The sequence below is a fragment of the Sander vitreus genome, chromosome 21 (genome assembly GCF_031162955.1).
Source record: "Sander vitreus isolate 19-12246 chromosome 21, sanVit1, whole genome shotgun sequence".
In the NCBI taxonomy this organism is placed as follows: Eukaryota; Metazoa; Chordata; class Actinopteri; order Perciformes; family Percidae; genus Sander; species Sander vitreus.
In genome coordinates, this window is record NC_135875.1 from 75,001 (window position 1) to 90,000 (window position 15,000).

Genomic DNA, 15,000 nt, shown 5'->3' on the forward strand with positions numbered 1-15,000 from the left:
TGAAAGAAATCCAGGACATGTTGATCTGGATTCGTAGTACAGGCCTCTGGTCTCCAAAAAGACAAACAACATGTTAAGGGTTAGTTTTGGTAGTTTTTTGGTACTTTTTAATAATATAAACTACCAACCCCGTCTGTAAACAGAGGAAGATGTTAAACTCCAGACCCTAACCATGTCGGTCGCAACATGTCAGCTGTTTTCGTTGCTTTATTTAACGTTTTATTTAATGTGAAGTAGTTCATTTAAACAACGAGCTGTATGTGTGTGTGAGCAGATGGTGTGTTCAGGGTCATGCTCTGCAGATAAAATATTAAGCTACACTCTATCTCTCCGTTGACTCCCATGCCTCCTGCATAGATTCAGACGTTTTTTTCAACATTTTTGTTCAACATTTTTGTCGATTTTTCACCATTTCTGACAACTTTTTGTCTATCTATTCGCCCATTTCTTCATTTTTTGGACATTTTTGATGCATTTTTCAAGTGTTTGCCTCTTTTTCAAAGTTTTTTGCAGCTTATTTCTGCCTCCTATAAAAACCTTTCGTGTAAATCTGTGTTTTTATTTCGCCATTATGCATGTAATACGAATCTGTGCAGATGGTGTGTTCAGGGTCACTCTGCAGGAAGAAATATTCGGCTCCGTCTCTCCGTTGATTCATACATTTAACATGTCAAACTCTCTCAGGGCCTCTGGGGGCCCCAACATTATTCTGCTGTCAGTCACCCTGAAACTCAGCCGCTAATGAGATTCCCTCCCAAACCAGAATCACACCTACGCCGCCACATGACTGACAGCATGCCGCCATCCCATAATCCCACGCTGCACACACCAGAGACGCTGCAGACAGGAGACTGTACCCCCAAAAAACTCACATATATCTGGTATTAAGAGGGACCGAAAACCTTCATCTTCATCATCGTTTTACCAGATGTTGAACTGACTGAGGATCATCGCGTTAAAACTTTCTCACAGTCGGTTTCAGATGGAGATCCTCATGTAACCGCTGACCCCCGAAAGCTTCTATCTGTTTTCACCCAGAACAAAGACAGTGAGGCTCAACCTGTGGGACGGGACCCTCAGGAGGCCGCCAGGAAGATAAGTCAAGAACTTCAAAACAAGCATCAAAAATACGTCAAAAAAGTGACAAAATCAACAAAAAATGAGAAAGACATGTCAAATAGGTCAAAAAAAACATTATCATCTTCATGACTCCCGGAATTTTCTGTCTGTCTTCACTCACAACAAAGACAGTGAGGCTCAACATGCGGGACGGGACCCTCAGGAGGCCGCCAGGAAAGCCAGCTTAAAGCCAGTTACAAACTTCAGCTCTTTCCTCTGAGCAACAACCAAAACATGAAAATGAATCAGGAACCATAGAAGCTCTCCAACATATTTAAAGAAAGACAAAAACATAGAAAAAGCGCTCAAACCTTTCAAAAAAGACGCATCAGATACAACAAAAAGATGTTGGTCTGGGTCTGACCCACATCGACCCACATCCAGATGTTGGTCTGGGTCTGACCCACATCGACCCACATCCAGATGTTGGTCTGGGTCAGCCCCACATCCAGATGTTGGTCTGGGTCTGACCCACATCCAGATGTTGGTCTGGGTCAGCCCCACATCCAGATGTTGGTCTGGGTCTGACCCACATCCAGATGTTGGGTCTGGGAACTCCCCATTGGCAGGGTTCAATCCGAGGGGCGGGATAAACGGTTGTCTTTCAGATTCCCTCTGCACCAATAGGATAGCTCTCCAACCAATCAGAGCAACGCTAGTTGATAGATTCCACTTTAAACTCTGAACACATCTTCCTTTTTAAGAATGACTTCAGGGCCGTTCTTTGTTCTTTTCTCAAAGAAAAGCTGAACTCCAAGTCTTCCAGAGTCACGGCCAAAGCCGACTCCAAAGACCACTGTTCACCAGCAGCAGCAGCCATAAGCCCCGCCCACCCACTATATACACAACGTGATTGGCCTGGCCAGAATTTGGTTTTTCCAGCTCGCAAGCCAACGTAGAGTTGCTAGACGACCCTGGCTGCAGATTACATCTGCTGCTGCTAGGGTGGTCTAGATTAGGGTGGTCTAGATTAGGGTGGTCTAGATTTCTAGGGTACAAAAAGCCTCAAAAACATAAAATACTAAACTAAAAATCAAAACAAATGGCAAAAACGTTTTTAAAAAAGTGACTATACATCAATGCTGAAAGCTGAATTATTGACATCATCAGAATTAAGGTCAGAAAGTCAGTTTGGTATCAGGTTTTAAAAACAAAGACTTGTAATATTATAATGTATGCAATATATATTATATATATATATATATATATATATATATATATAAGATATAACGTTCATACTATATTGGTTTTATTTAATTTTTCAATGACATTCATGATGATTATTGTCATCTATTAAATTACTGTTGAACTATCTAAATAATCCATCAATCAGTTTGAGTCATTTCTTTATGATAAATCAGGTAATCTTGTGTGATGTCAGCTTGTTAAATATGAATATTCTGTCATGTCTTCTGTCCTCTGGGACAGGACACTCAATATCTTTGAGTTGTGGACAAAACAAGACGTGATGACGTCATCTTGGACTTTTTGGGAAACACTGATCCACATTTTTTGGTAAAATAATCGACAGAATAATCGGTAGCTTCAGCTTTCTTTAATAAAACCTGCAGCCTCTAAAACGGCCTTTAAATAACAGGGAGTCTGGTGCAGCAGAGTCTGACCCTGACATGTTTCCCGTTCACTGGACGCCGCCAAAACACAGGAGACCTTCCCATCATGCATTTCAGCCAGCAGGCAGCAGGCAGGGGGAGAGAAACACGCCGCTGTAATATCACCACTGCTTTCTTTAAAAAAGGCTGCGGCTGTCACATCCATCCCTCATCCCTCCATCCCTCCATCTATCCATCTATCCATCTATCCATCCCTCCATCCCTCATCCCTCCATCTATCCATCTATCCATCCCTCCATCCCTCAGTCCCTCATCCCTCCATCTATCATCCCTCCATCCCTCCATCCCTCCATCCCTCCATCTATCCAACCCTCATCCCTCCATCTATCCATCCCTCCATCCCTCCATCCCTCATCCCTCCATCCCTCCATCTATCCATCCCTCCATCCCTCCATCCCTCATCCCTCCATCTATCATCCCTCCATCCCTCCATCCCTCCATCTATCCATCCTCATCCCTCCATCCCTCAGTCCCTCATCCCTCCATCTATCATCCCTCCATCTATCCATCCCTCATCCCTCCATCTATCCATCTATCCATCTATCCATCCCTCATCCCTCCACCTATCCATCTATCCATCCCTCCATCTATCCATCCCTCATCCCTCCATCTATCTATCTATCCATCCCTCCATCCCTCCATCTATCCATCTATCCATCTATCCATCCCTCCATCTATCCATCCCTCCATCTATCCATCTATCCATCTATCCATCCCTCCATCTATCCATCCCTCCATCTATCCATCCCTCCATCTATCCATCTATCCATCTATCCATCCCTCCACCTATCCATCTATCCATCCCTCATCCCTCCATCTATCCATCCCTCCATCTATCCATCCCTCATCTATCCATCCCTCCATCCCTCCATCTATCCATCCCTCCCTCTATCCATCCCTCATCTATCCATCCCTCCATCCCTCCATCTCTCCATCTATCCATCTAGCCATCTAGCCATATCTACCTGCTTTTTACAGTTTTGCACGTTTTAAGGAAAATATATAACTTAAACAGACAAATTGTTCTCAGTTCAGCTTTCAGTATTCTGCTGAAAAATACAACAACTCATTTTGATTTGGATTTTTAAAAAAAACAAGATTCATGTCCAACTTTCTTTTACTGAACAAATTAAACAAGGATATGAACGTAAAAACATTGGGACATTTTAAAGTGCAGTTTTCTGCCGATATTGTCTTTGACTTTACGATGTGATTATTGTTGATATCGCGATGATGATGTAATGAGATACTGTGCAGCCCGAACACATCCATCCATCCTGGTTTCCTCCACAGCCTCAGAGAAGGGGGGGGAGGACCAGGGCTTTGGTTTCTACATGGGGGACAGGGCTTTGGTTTTTACATGGGGGGGACAGGAGCTTTGGTTTCTACATGGGGGGGGACCCTCCGGCAGAACATTTTGAGCGTCAAACACTTCATTTCCTGCATTCATTTCTGCTTGTTCTGCAACAATTTCTGCTGCAAACAGCTTTAATCCTTCTTATGTTTATACATTATTCTCCTTTAGTGTTCAAAACTTTCTGCATATTCAAAACATCAACCCCTGTGTGTGTCTGTGTGTGTGTGTGTGTGTGTGTCTGTGTGTGTGTGTGTGTGTGTGTGTGTGTGACGTGCGCTGCGTCTAGAAACATTTAGAAGGAAGAAGGATTTAAACCCTGAACGGTTAGTTTTACGGCTTTTGTCTTTGGTATTTTTTAAGGGTGGATAAATCTACTTCTTGTAAATATTGTGGAAATCAAAAAAAAGAAAATCTGTGCCTATGTGAGAGGATGGGAGGATGGGAGGGGGAGGTGAAGAGAGGAGATTCCTCCTGGGAGAGAGGAGAGGAGAGGGGGAGGGAGGAGCAGCCCTGCAGCTTTAGATTCCTGTTCAAACATGTGAACCATGGAGTGACTCCTTCCTGCCTCCAAACAATCCCACCAAATGACTAACGTATCAACTCAAATAACGCTGATGAATCAGTCTAACTAACCTACAATGACACACAGCACTTTCCTTTATTCATCTCTGTTCTACAGATTCTCAGGACAGTTCAGACCTTTTTCTGTCTTTTCAAAGACGGTTTTTAGACGTTTTGCTGCATTTTTTACATTTTGTTCTGCATTTTGCCGTGATTGCTGTCGACTTTTTGAACCTTTTTCGCCACATTTTTTAGACGTTTTCAATGTCGTTTTTGTCCCACTTCCCCCCCCCCACACTTTTGTCACAGCTGCTGTCGTCATTTTTGTCAGCGTTTTGGACCTCTTTTGCAACATTTTTGCGATGTTCTTGTTGACGTTTTGGTCGACATTTTGGTGATTTTTTGGTGTTTTGAGTGAGCACACCAGCAGGTGACGCGTTGACCCTCTTTCAGTGTAGCAGATCTTGTCCACAATAAATACTGTCACAGAAAGCTGAGATTCTTCTTTTCCTTGACGCTCACAAGTCTTTTCCAAATTTGGTCTTTGTCAATCGGCCAAAAGCTGGTTCTGTTTTCATATTAATTCATAACATTATAAATGCCTCCTTGTTCCTCCGAGGCCGGGAGTTTGATCCGTTTCTGCTTCTTCTCATAACGTCTCAAAGCTTCCCAGGATAGAGTTCAGACGACCCGTTTACCGTTGGGAAGTATTTTTTGTATTTTGTGTATAAATACTACACTAAAGGGGAGCAGAGATGAGACTGGGAGTGATAATCAGGGACGCAGCATTTTACAGAGATTACAAAAATGAAAACACAAATCACATTGTTAACACATCTAAAACTGGTCGATAAATTCAGCAGATTATTAATAATAATAATAATAATATAATAATAATAATAATATAATAATAATAATAATAATTCTGGGTCACTGCTGAAAACTGTAAAATACTGCAGATTCTGTTTGGGTTTTAATAAGATTTGAAGGGCTGTCAAAATGAACGTGGTAATAACAAGTTAACGCACCACTAAGAAAAGCTCCTTGAAATGACTTTCATCTCTTTTATTTTGTCGGTTTTAACTTCTGTTTATTATAACTTATATTTCCACTGACTGTTTCAGCTTCTTTTTTGTAATATCTGCACGTCTGCAGGCTTTTCAAAAGACTTCTATATTCATAATATCTGTTCTAAAGCTTCTCCATTTTATTGTCATTCAGCAAAAACACAGAAATATATAAAGCATGAATTGGCCTGACACTCATATATACATATACACTCATATAGCATCGACAAAAAGGTATCAAAAGCTCACTTCAAAAATGAGCTAATGTTAAATATTTGAATGGATTGACAGCCTTAATATATATATATATATATATATATATATATATATATATATATATATATATATATATATATATATATATACAGACTGTGTGAAGAGACTTGTGTTAGCCGACTCTGTCAGACGGAGATGATGACCGTATCACCACAGAAACACTTGGACATGTTTTATAAACACAGATTTATACATCAGACACACACACACACACACACACACACACACACTCACACAGGAGAAATACGTTGCTATTAAAATAATCTGTGTGCGAGAGCATGAAATACATTCAGGAGAGATCAACACACACTGTGATAATAGAGTGTGTGTGTGTGTGTGTGTGTGTGTGTGTGTGTGTGTGTGTGTGTGTGTGTGTCTACCTGTCGATGATGACGGGGTCTGATGGCGTCTCGTTTCTGTTTCCGCAGCTCTTCTTATCACAGCAGCGACTGACACAATGACAAACAGAATCAGGAATAACAATAATAATAATAATAATAATAATATATTTATTCCTCTTTGGTCTTTGCTCTTATTTTTACAGTTCATGCACAGTAGAGGTTAGAGATCATTAAAGGCCTGCAGTATTTATGAAATGATAATTTATTACTGTAGGTCTCAGGTCAGGAGGGTTTCTTTTGTATTTTTAAAATCCTCAGTAGTACATTTCCTCTCCTTCCTCTCTGTGTGTCGTCGTTCTCAAACACTGTTCTCTTCAGGAAACTACAACCAACTTCACACTAACAAGGTGAACGCTGAAAAACGCTGTTGCATTTCTTTAGACCAATCACAACGGTCCATGGTGGGGCTAAGCTCCAGAGAGCGATGGAGGCTCTGCTAAACAGTCTCAGGAAGGAACTGGTTCTGGTGAAAACTCCTCATCCAGTATTAAATGAAGTTAACTGTTGACACAACCCAGTAACGTGAGCTATTTAAATGAGCTGATACATGGTTACACCTCATTGGCTCTTACCAGTGTTTCTCTGTGTGGACATCGTCCACAGCAATCCACCAATCAGTCCCAAAACCTCCCAGTTAGAGAGGAAATTACCTAACATATTCTTTATAAAACCTCCTAGTTAGAGAGGAAATGATCTAACATATTCTTTGTAAAACCTCCCAGTTAGAGAGGAAATGATCTAAACATATTCTTATTAAAACCTCCCAGTTAGAGAGGAAATGATCTAACATATTCTTTATAAACCTCCCAGTTAGAGAGGAAATGATCTAACATATTCTTATTAAAACCTCCCAGTTAGAGAGGAAATGATCTAACATATTCTTTATAAAACCTCCCAGTTAGAGAGGAAATGATCTAACATATTCTTATTAAAACCTCCCAGTTAGAGAGGAAATGATCTAACATATTCTTATTAAAACCTCCCAGTTAGAGAGGAAATGATCTAACATATTCTTTATAAAACCTCCCAGTTAGAGAGGAAATGATCTAACATATTCTTTATAAATCTTAATCATTCCGTGAAAGAACCGAGCAGGTCTGTCTTGTTGCTCCGTCCACATCTTCTGCATAATATGATATTTTCAGTGACAATATTTTCCTGAAGAGAACGGAGTTTGAGAATGGCAACACACGGAGAGAGACTTCTGTTGATCCAGACTAGGGTCTTATTAGTATAAATGTCATTGAATATTGTATTTTTATAATAGCTGATGCTAAACTGACTTACTGGATTCATTTTGGAAGATGTCATTAATCCAGTTTAGCTTTTCAGCTTTGAGCATTCACACGCTTTTCTAGAGTCGTTCCTGGTGTCATCGGGTTCAGGTTCTTACCTGCACATGATCTCATGAGTCAGCAGAACTCGGCACATCTCTGGATTCTTATCCTGACCTTCATAGATGATGGCCTGAAACAAACACACACACACACACACACACACACACACACACACACACACAGACACACACACACACACAGACACAAACACATAGACACACACACAAACACATAGACACACACACACACACACACACAGACACACACACACACACAGACAGAGACACACACACACACACAGAGAACACTCAATTGAAGCCTTGTTGAATTTGCCTAAATTACCATCATTATTATGGTTATTAGCTATTAGCTGAGTGAGCGCAGTGAGTGAACTGAGGGCAAACATTTGATCCTCCAACTGTTGGATTACAGCTGCAGATATTCAACCACACAGCTGGAACCAAACAGCTGGAACCAAAAGAACGAAAAGCCTTTTTCACAAAGAGCGGATCACGTGACGGCTGACGGCCACGCTCGTTAAAACAAGCTAATTGAATAACTCGTTAGATTTAAATGTGTCAGCTGTTGCTGCTTTCCATTACTGTCAATGACACAGACAGAGAGAGAGAGAGAGAGAGAGACAGAGAGAGAGAGAGAGAGAGAGAGAGAGAGAGAGAGAGAGAGAGAGAGAGAGAGAGAGAGCAGAGAGAGAGAGAGAGAGAGAGAGAGAGAGAGAGAGAGAGAGAGAGAGAGAGAGAGAGAGAGAGAGAGACAGAGAGAGACAGAGAGAGAGAGAGAGAGAGAGAGAGAGAGAGAGAGAGAGAGAGAGAGAGAGAGAGAGAGACAGAGAGAGAGAGAGAGAGAGCAGAGAGAGAGACAGAGAGAGAGAGAGAGAGAGAGAGAGAGACAGAGAGAGAGAGAGCAGAGAGAGAGAGAGAGAGAGAGAGAGAGAGAGAGAGAGAGAGAGAGAGGGAGAGAGAGAGAGAGAGAGAGACAGAGAGAGACAGAGAGAGAGAGAGAGAGAGGGAGAGAGAGAGAGAGAGAGAGAGAGAGAGAGAGACAGAGAGAGAGAGAGAGAGACAGAGAGAGAGACAGAGAGAGAGAGAGAGAGAGAGAGAGAGACACAGAGAGAGAGAGACAGAGAGAGAGAGAGAGAGAGAGAGAGAGAGAGAGGGAGAATGATGTGTAAATGTATAAGTTTTTTGCATCGAAACGTCTAAAATCGACCTATGTTCTATTTCAGTCAATTAGACTTTATATTATAACTTGTCATACATCCAGATATGAATACAAAGCTCCGCCCCTCTGCTCAGGTCTTCCGACAGCCTGAGAGGGATGTTGTTGAGTTGGGTTTCCATTATTAAGTTAGTGTCACTTTAAATATCCCAATAGGACCTTCTGACATGAAGTTGGTAAAACTTCAAATGAATAAAGCTCAATAATAATCCTCTCAGGATACCTTACCTGTTTGGTCATGGAGTCGATGAGCCGCACGTAGAGATCCTGCTCCGTCCTGACTCCTGAACCCACAAACACATCGCCATGGTGACAGTTAAACACAAACACATCGCCATGGTTACAGGTAAACACAAACACATTGTCATGGTTACAGGTAAACACAAACACATCGTCAGCGTAACGTGTAAACGCAAAAACATCGTCATGGTTACGTGTCAATACAAAAACATCGTCATGGTTACGTGTCAATACAAAAACATCGTCATGGTTACGTGTAAACACAAACCCAACGTTATGGTTACAGGTAAACACAAACACATCGTCAGCGTAACGTGTAAACACAAAAACATCATCAGCGTAACATGTAAACACAAAAACATCATCAGCGTAATATGTAAGCACAAAAACATCGTCATGGTTACGTGTAAACACAAACACATCGTCATGGTTACGTGTAAACACAAACCCAACGTTATGGTTACAGGTAAACACAAACACATCGTCAGCGTAACGTGTAAACACAACAACATCGTCAGCGTAACGTGTAAACACAAAAACATTGTCAGCGTAACGTGTAAACATAAAAACATTGTCAGCGTGACGTGTAAACACAAAAACATCGTCATGGTTACATGTAAACATAAACACATCGTCATAGTCAGATGTGGGAAAAGTACTGAAATATTGTACTCAAGTATCACGTGTTCAAATCACGTGTTCTGACTCCATGAAAGGGTTGGACCCTAATGTTCCTGCCCAGAATACCAGCTAGCTGCTACACACCTAAGTAGCCCGTATGAGCTAATTCACGTATGTTAATGTCATTAATTTAGCCTCCTACATACGTGGTCCTACGGAAGGGGTGGGCAACTAATGTTCCCAAGGGCAACTAATGTTCCCAAGGGCAACTAATGTTCCAAAGGGCAACTAATGTTCCCAAGGGCAACTAATGTTCCAAAGGGCAACTAATGTTCCCAAGAGCAACTAATGTTCCCAAGGGCAATTAATGTTCCCAAGAGCAACTAATGTTCCCAAGGGCAACTAATGTTCCCAAGGGCAACTAATGTTCCAAAGGGCAACTAATGTTCCAAAGGGCAACTAATGTTCCAAAGGGAAACTAATGTTCCCAAAGGCAATTAATGTTCCAAAGGGAAACTAATGTTCCCAAGGGCAATTAATGTTCCCAAGGGCAATTAATGTTCCAAAGGGCAATTAATGTTCCCAAGGGCAACTAATGTTCCCAAGGGCAACTAATGTTCCCAAGAGCAACTAATGTTCCCAAGGGCAATTAATGTTCCCAAGGGCAATTAATGTTCCAAAGGGCAATTAATGTTCCCAAGGGCAATTAATGTTCCAAAGGGCAACTAATATTCCAAAGGGCCCACATGAGGAACAGGGACTGTTGTGGAGGGCCGGACTAATATTAAGTTCATGTCAGGCGCCCAAACACTCGTTAATAAACCACGTGTTCCAGCCGCGATGTTTGCTTCTTTTCTGTTTTCGTTAGTCAAAGTTGTTTCTTTACTCAGTAACGGATGGGATTGGTACTGTAGCGAAATATAATACTTCACTCTAAATACAATACTTCACTCTCAATACTTAACTCTAACTATAATACTTCACTCTAAATACAATACTTCACTCTCAATACTTCACTCTAAATATAATACTTAACTCTAAATATAATACTTCACTCTAAATACAATACTTAAATCTAAATACAATACTTCACTCTAAATATAATACTTAACTCTAAATACAATACTTAAATCTAAATATAATACTTCACTCTAAATATAATACTTAACTCTAAATACAATACTTCACTCCAAATACTTAACTCTAAATACAATACTTCACTCTAAATACAATACTTCACTCTAAATACAATACTCACCTAAATACAATACTTCACTCTAAATATAATACTTCACTCTAAATATAATACTTCACCTAAATACAATACTTAACTCTAAATACAATACTTAACTCAAATACAATACTCACCCTATAATACTTCACTCCAAATACTTAACTCTAAATACAATACTTCACTCTAAATACAATACTTAACTCTAAATACAATACTTCACTCTAAATATAATACTTCACTCTAAATATAATACTTAACTCTAAATATAATACTTAACTCTAAATATAATACTTCACTCTAAATATAATACTTAATTCTAAATATAATACTTCACTCTAAATACAATATTTCACTCTAAATACTTAACTCTAAATACAATACTTCACTCTAAATATAATACTTCACTCTAAATATAATACTTAACTCTAAATATAATACTTAACTCTAAATACAATACTTAACTCTAAATATAATACTTCACTCTAAATATAATACTTAACTCTAAATATAATACTTCACTCTAAATACTTAAATCTAAATACAATACTTAACTCTAAATATAATACTTAACTCTAAATATAATACTTAACTCTAAATACAATACTTAACTCTAAATATAATACTTCACTCTAAATACAATACTTCACTCTAAATACAATACTTCACTCTAAATATAATACTTCACTCTAAATACAATACTTCACTCTAAATACTTAACTTTAAATATAATACTTCACTCTAAATATAATACTTCACTCTAAATACTTAACTCTAAATACTTCACTCTAAATATAATACTTCACTCTAAATATAATACTTCACTCTAAATACAATACTTCACTCTAAACACTTCACTCTAAATACTCACCTAAATACTCACTCCAAATACTTCACTCTAAATACAATACTTCACTCTAAATATAATACTTCACTCTAAATACAGTACTTCACTCTAAATACTAATACTCTACACTCTAAATACTTCACTCTAAATACAATACTTCACTCTAAATACAATACTTCACTCTAAATATAATACTTCACTCTAAATACAATACTTCACTCTAAATATAATACTTCACTCTAAATACAATACTTCACTCTAAATACTTAACTCTAAATACAATACTTCACTCTAAATATAATACTTCACTCTAAATATAATACTTAACTCTCAATATAATACTTAACTCTAAACGTGTAAACACACACATCGTCATAGTTACGTGTAAACACAAACACATCGTCAGCGTAACGTGTAAACACAAACACATCGTCAGCATAACGTGTAAACACAAACACATCGTCATAGTTACGTGTAAACACAAACACATCGTCAGCGTAACGTGTAAACACAAACACATTGTCAGCATAACGTGTAAACACAAACACATCATCATAGTTATGTGTGAACACAAACACTTTGTCATGGTAACGGGGCAGCGTTCTCACCGTTGCTATAGAGCAGCTGCAGCTTGTAGTGAATCCCGTTGTTGGTTTTCTCTCCACTCGGCTCCTGAACACATCAAACACTCATTAAACACACTAAAACTGAGGGTGCGTTTGATTTCTAACACCTCAGTCAGACTGTGATCTCGGATCAGGTTTTCACCCCCGGGCGGAGACACTTAGCACGTGCGTTTGGTTTCTAACTCTATATCTATCTAGAAATGTAGCATTGAATGTCCATCCCTGGGCTGTTTGTTTTCTACACCTGCTACTCCCTGATTTTCAAAAAGTGTAAACCAAATCGTTGGTGTTAACCCTGGGGGCGGGGTTAAGCCGGCTTTAGAGGCCCAGACACACCAATCAGACGGCTAGGATCCCAACCCTAACCCCTGTGTTTTTTAGAGGGAACATTAAACGTGACGTTTGGCCGATGATCTCCGTTGTGTGTCTGGGCCTTTAGACATGGGTGTGTTGGATTTGTATAGCCAGCGTATCCCTCACAGCGTCTCTTCTGTGGGTTGTGGTGAGCACGGGGTGTGTTTGTTTCGCTCACCTTCTCTTTCTCCACAAAGTCGACGTAGACCGTGCGTTCAATCTCCACCGGCTGGCCCTGCCGGTCGTACAGCGCCAACACGAAGTGGAAGAAGTTGGACTTCCTCAGATTAGACGGAGGCTGCTTCTCAAAGTGAGCTCGTGATAACCCCACCCCGCTGAGAGACAGACAGGTTAGAGAGAGACAGACAGACAGGTTAGAGAGACAGACAGGTTAGAGAGAGACAGACAGACAGATTAGAGAGACAGACAGGTTGGAGAGGGACAGACAGGTTAGAGAGAGACAGACAGTTTAGAGAGGGGCAGACAGACAGAGTAGAGAGAAAGACAGGTTAGAGAGAGAGACAGGTTAGAGAGGGACAGACAGACAGGTTAGAGAGGGACAGGTTAGAGAGAGACAGACAGGTTAGAGAGGGACAGACAGACAGGTTAGAGAGACAGACAGGTTAGAGAGAGACAGACAGTTTAGAGAGGGACAGACAGGTTAGAGAGACAGACAGGTTAGAGACAGACAGACAGACAAGTTAGAGAGACAGACAGGTTAGAGATAGACAGACAGTTTAGAGAGGGGCAGACAGACAGATTAGAGAAACAGACAGGTTAGAGAGAGAGACAGGTTAGAGAGAGACAGACAGACAGGTTAGAGAGGGACAGGTTAGAGAGAGACAGACAGGTTAGAGAGGGACAGACAGACAGGTTAGAGAGAGAAAGACAGGTTAGAGAGAAAGACAGGTTAGAGAGAGACAGACAGTTTAGAGAGGACAGACAGACAGGTTAGAGAAACAGACAGGTTAGAGAGAGACAGACAGACAGGTTAGAGAGACAGACAGGTTAGAGAGAGACAGGCAGACATGACAGATTCGGTTCATATAAACATTCATAAAGAGAGAAACTGAAACATTTCTCTCGTTATGAATCTCCTGACTTCTGTGATAGGTTTACACTTTTTAACACAAAGAAGCTTCTAGCAGACAGACAGACAGACAGACAGACGGGTTAGAGAGAGAGACAGACAGATAGACAGGTTAGAGAGACAGACAGACAGAATATTAAACGTGTGAAATCATAAAATGATCTGCAGCAGAGTGGTTGATTCATGTTAATAAATCCGACACGGCTTTTAGATGACAGACAGGTTAGAGAGAGAGAGACAGGTTAGCGAGACAGACAGCTAGGTTAGAGAGACAGACAGCCAGGTTAGAGAGAGACAGATAGACAGGTTAGAGAGAGAGACAGGTTAGAGAGAAAGACAGGTTAGAGAGAGACAGATAGACAGGTTAGAGAGAGAGAGACAGGTTAGAGAGACAGACAGTTCTTTTCTGGATTTAAATCTTCTTATGAAAGTATTTTTTACTTGACGTCAGAAAGATGAACATCTGTAATCATAAACTCACATGACCAAACAAACGTCTTATAATCAATATTAAAAACTATTTTACACACATTTAACGATCTTCTCCGAGAGCTGAAATCATAATTAATAAACTCTGAACTAAACATTTCAATCATCAAACAACGTTAGGAAGCATTTCTTCCGTTCTCTCGTTTTAAACATATATTCTGTAGGTATTTGTTTCTGTATTTAATGTTTACTTCATATTCGTGTTCACTATGTTTCTTTGCTTTGTATACGCACGGCAAATTCCCCCTGAGGACAGTACTAACAGACAACACATCTTAACATTAATGTCCGATAAAAACATCTACAGTTAAATGTGAAAGATGTTTCTGAGAGAAAACATTCATAATCATGCGGATCATTTTTATAAAGTAAACATGGTCTGAAACCTCCCAGCTTCCTGTTCTTCATTTCTAACTTCAACAAACTGTAAAGTCTGTAAATATCACAGAAGTGTCTGATGAGTTCAGACTTTATTTATTAACATTCATCTGAATGAAATCATTCTTACATCTGCTGA

At 39.9% G+C, this 15,000-nt stretch overlaps 1 protein-coding gene across 10 annotated transcripts in view; it reads right to left on the reverse strand.

The window, feature by feature from the left end:
- The window catches only part of ebf3a (EBF transcription factor 3a), a 57,685-nt gene that overhangs the window by 40,522 nt on the left and 2,163 nt on the right, over window positions 1–15,000 (reverse strand). For 9 of the 10 annotated variants that reach the window (XM_078279136.1, XM_078279133.1, XM_078279139.1 and 6 more), the window contains exons 2-6: window positions 13,083–13,239; window positions 12,533–12,596; window positions 9,214–9,269; window positions 7,806–7,879; window positions 6,392–6,460 (exon numbers count right to left, since the gene is read on the reverse strand). In XM_078279136.1, the coding sequence (XP_078135262.1) occupies window positions 6,392–6,460; window positions 7,806–7,879; window positions 9,214–9,269; window positions 12,533–12,596; window positions 13,083–13,239 (420 nt within the window). The remainder of the gene's footprint in view (window positions 1–6,391; window positions 6,461–7,805; window positions 7,880–9,213; window positions 9,270–12,532; window positions 12,597–13,082; window positions 13,240–15,000) is intronic. The other variant, XM_078279137.1, reaches the window with a different exon arrangement.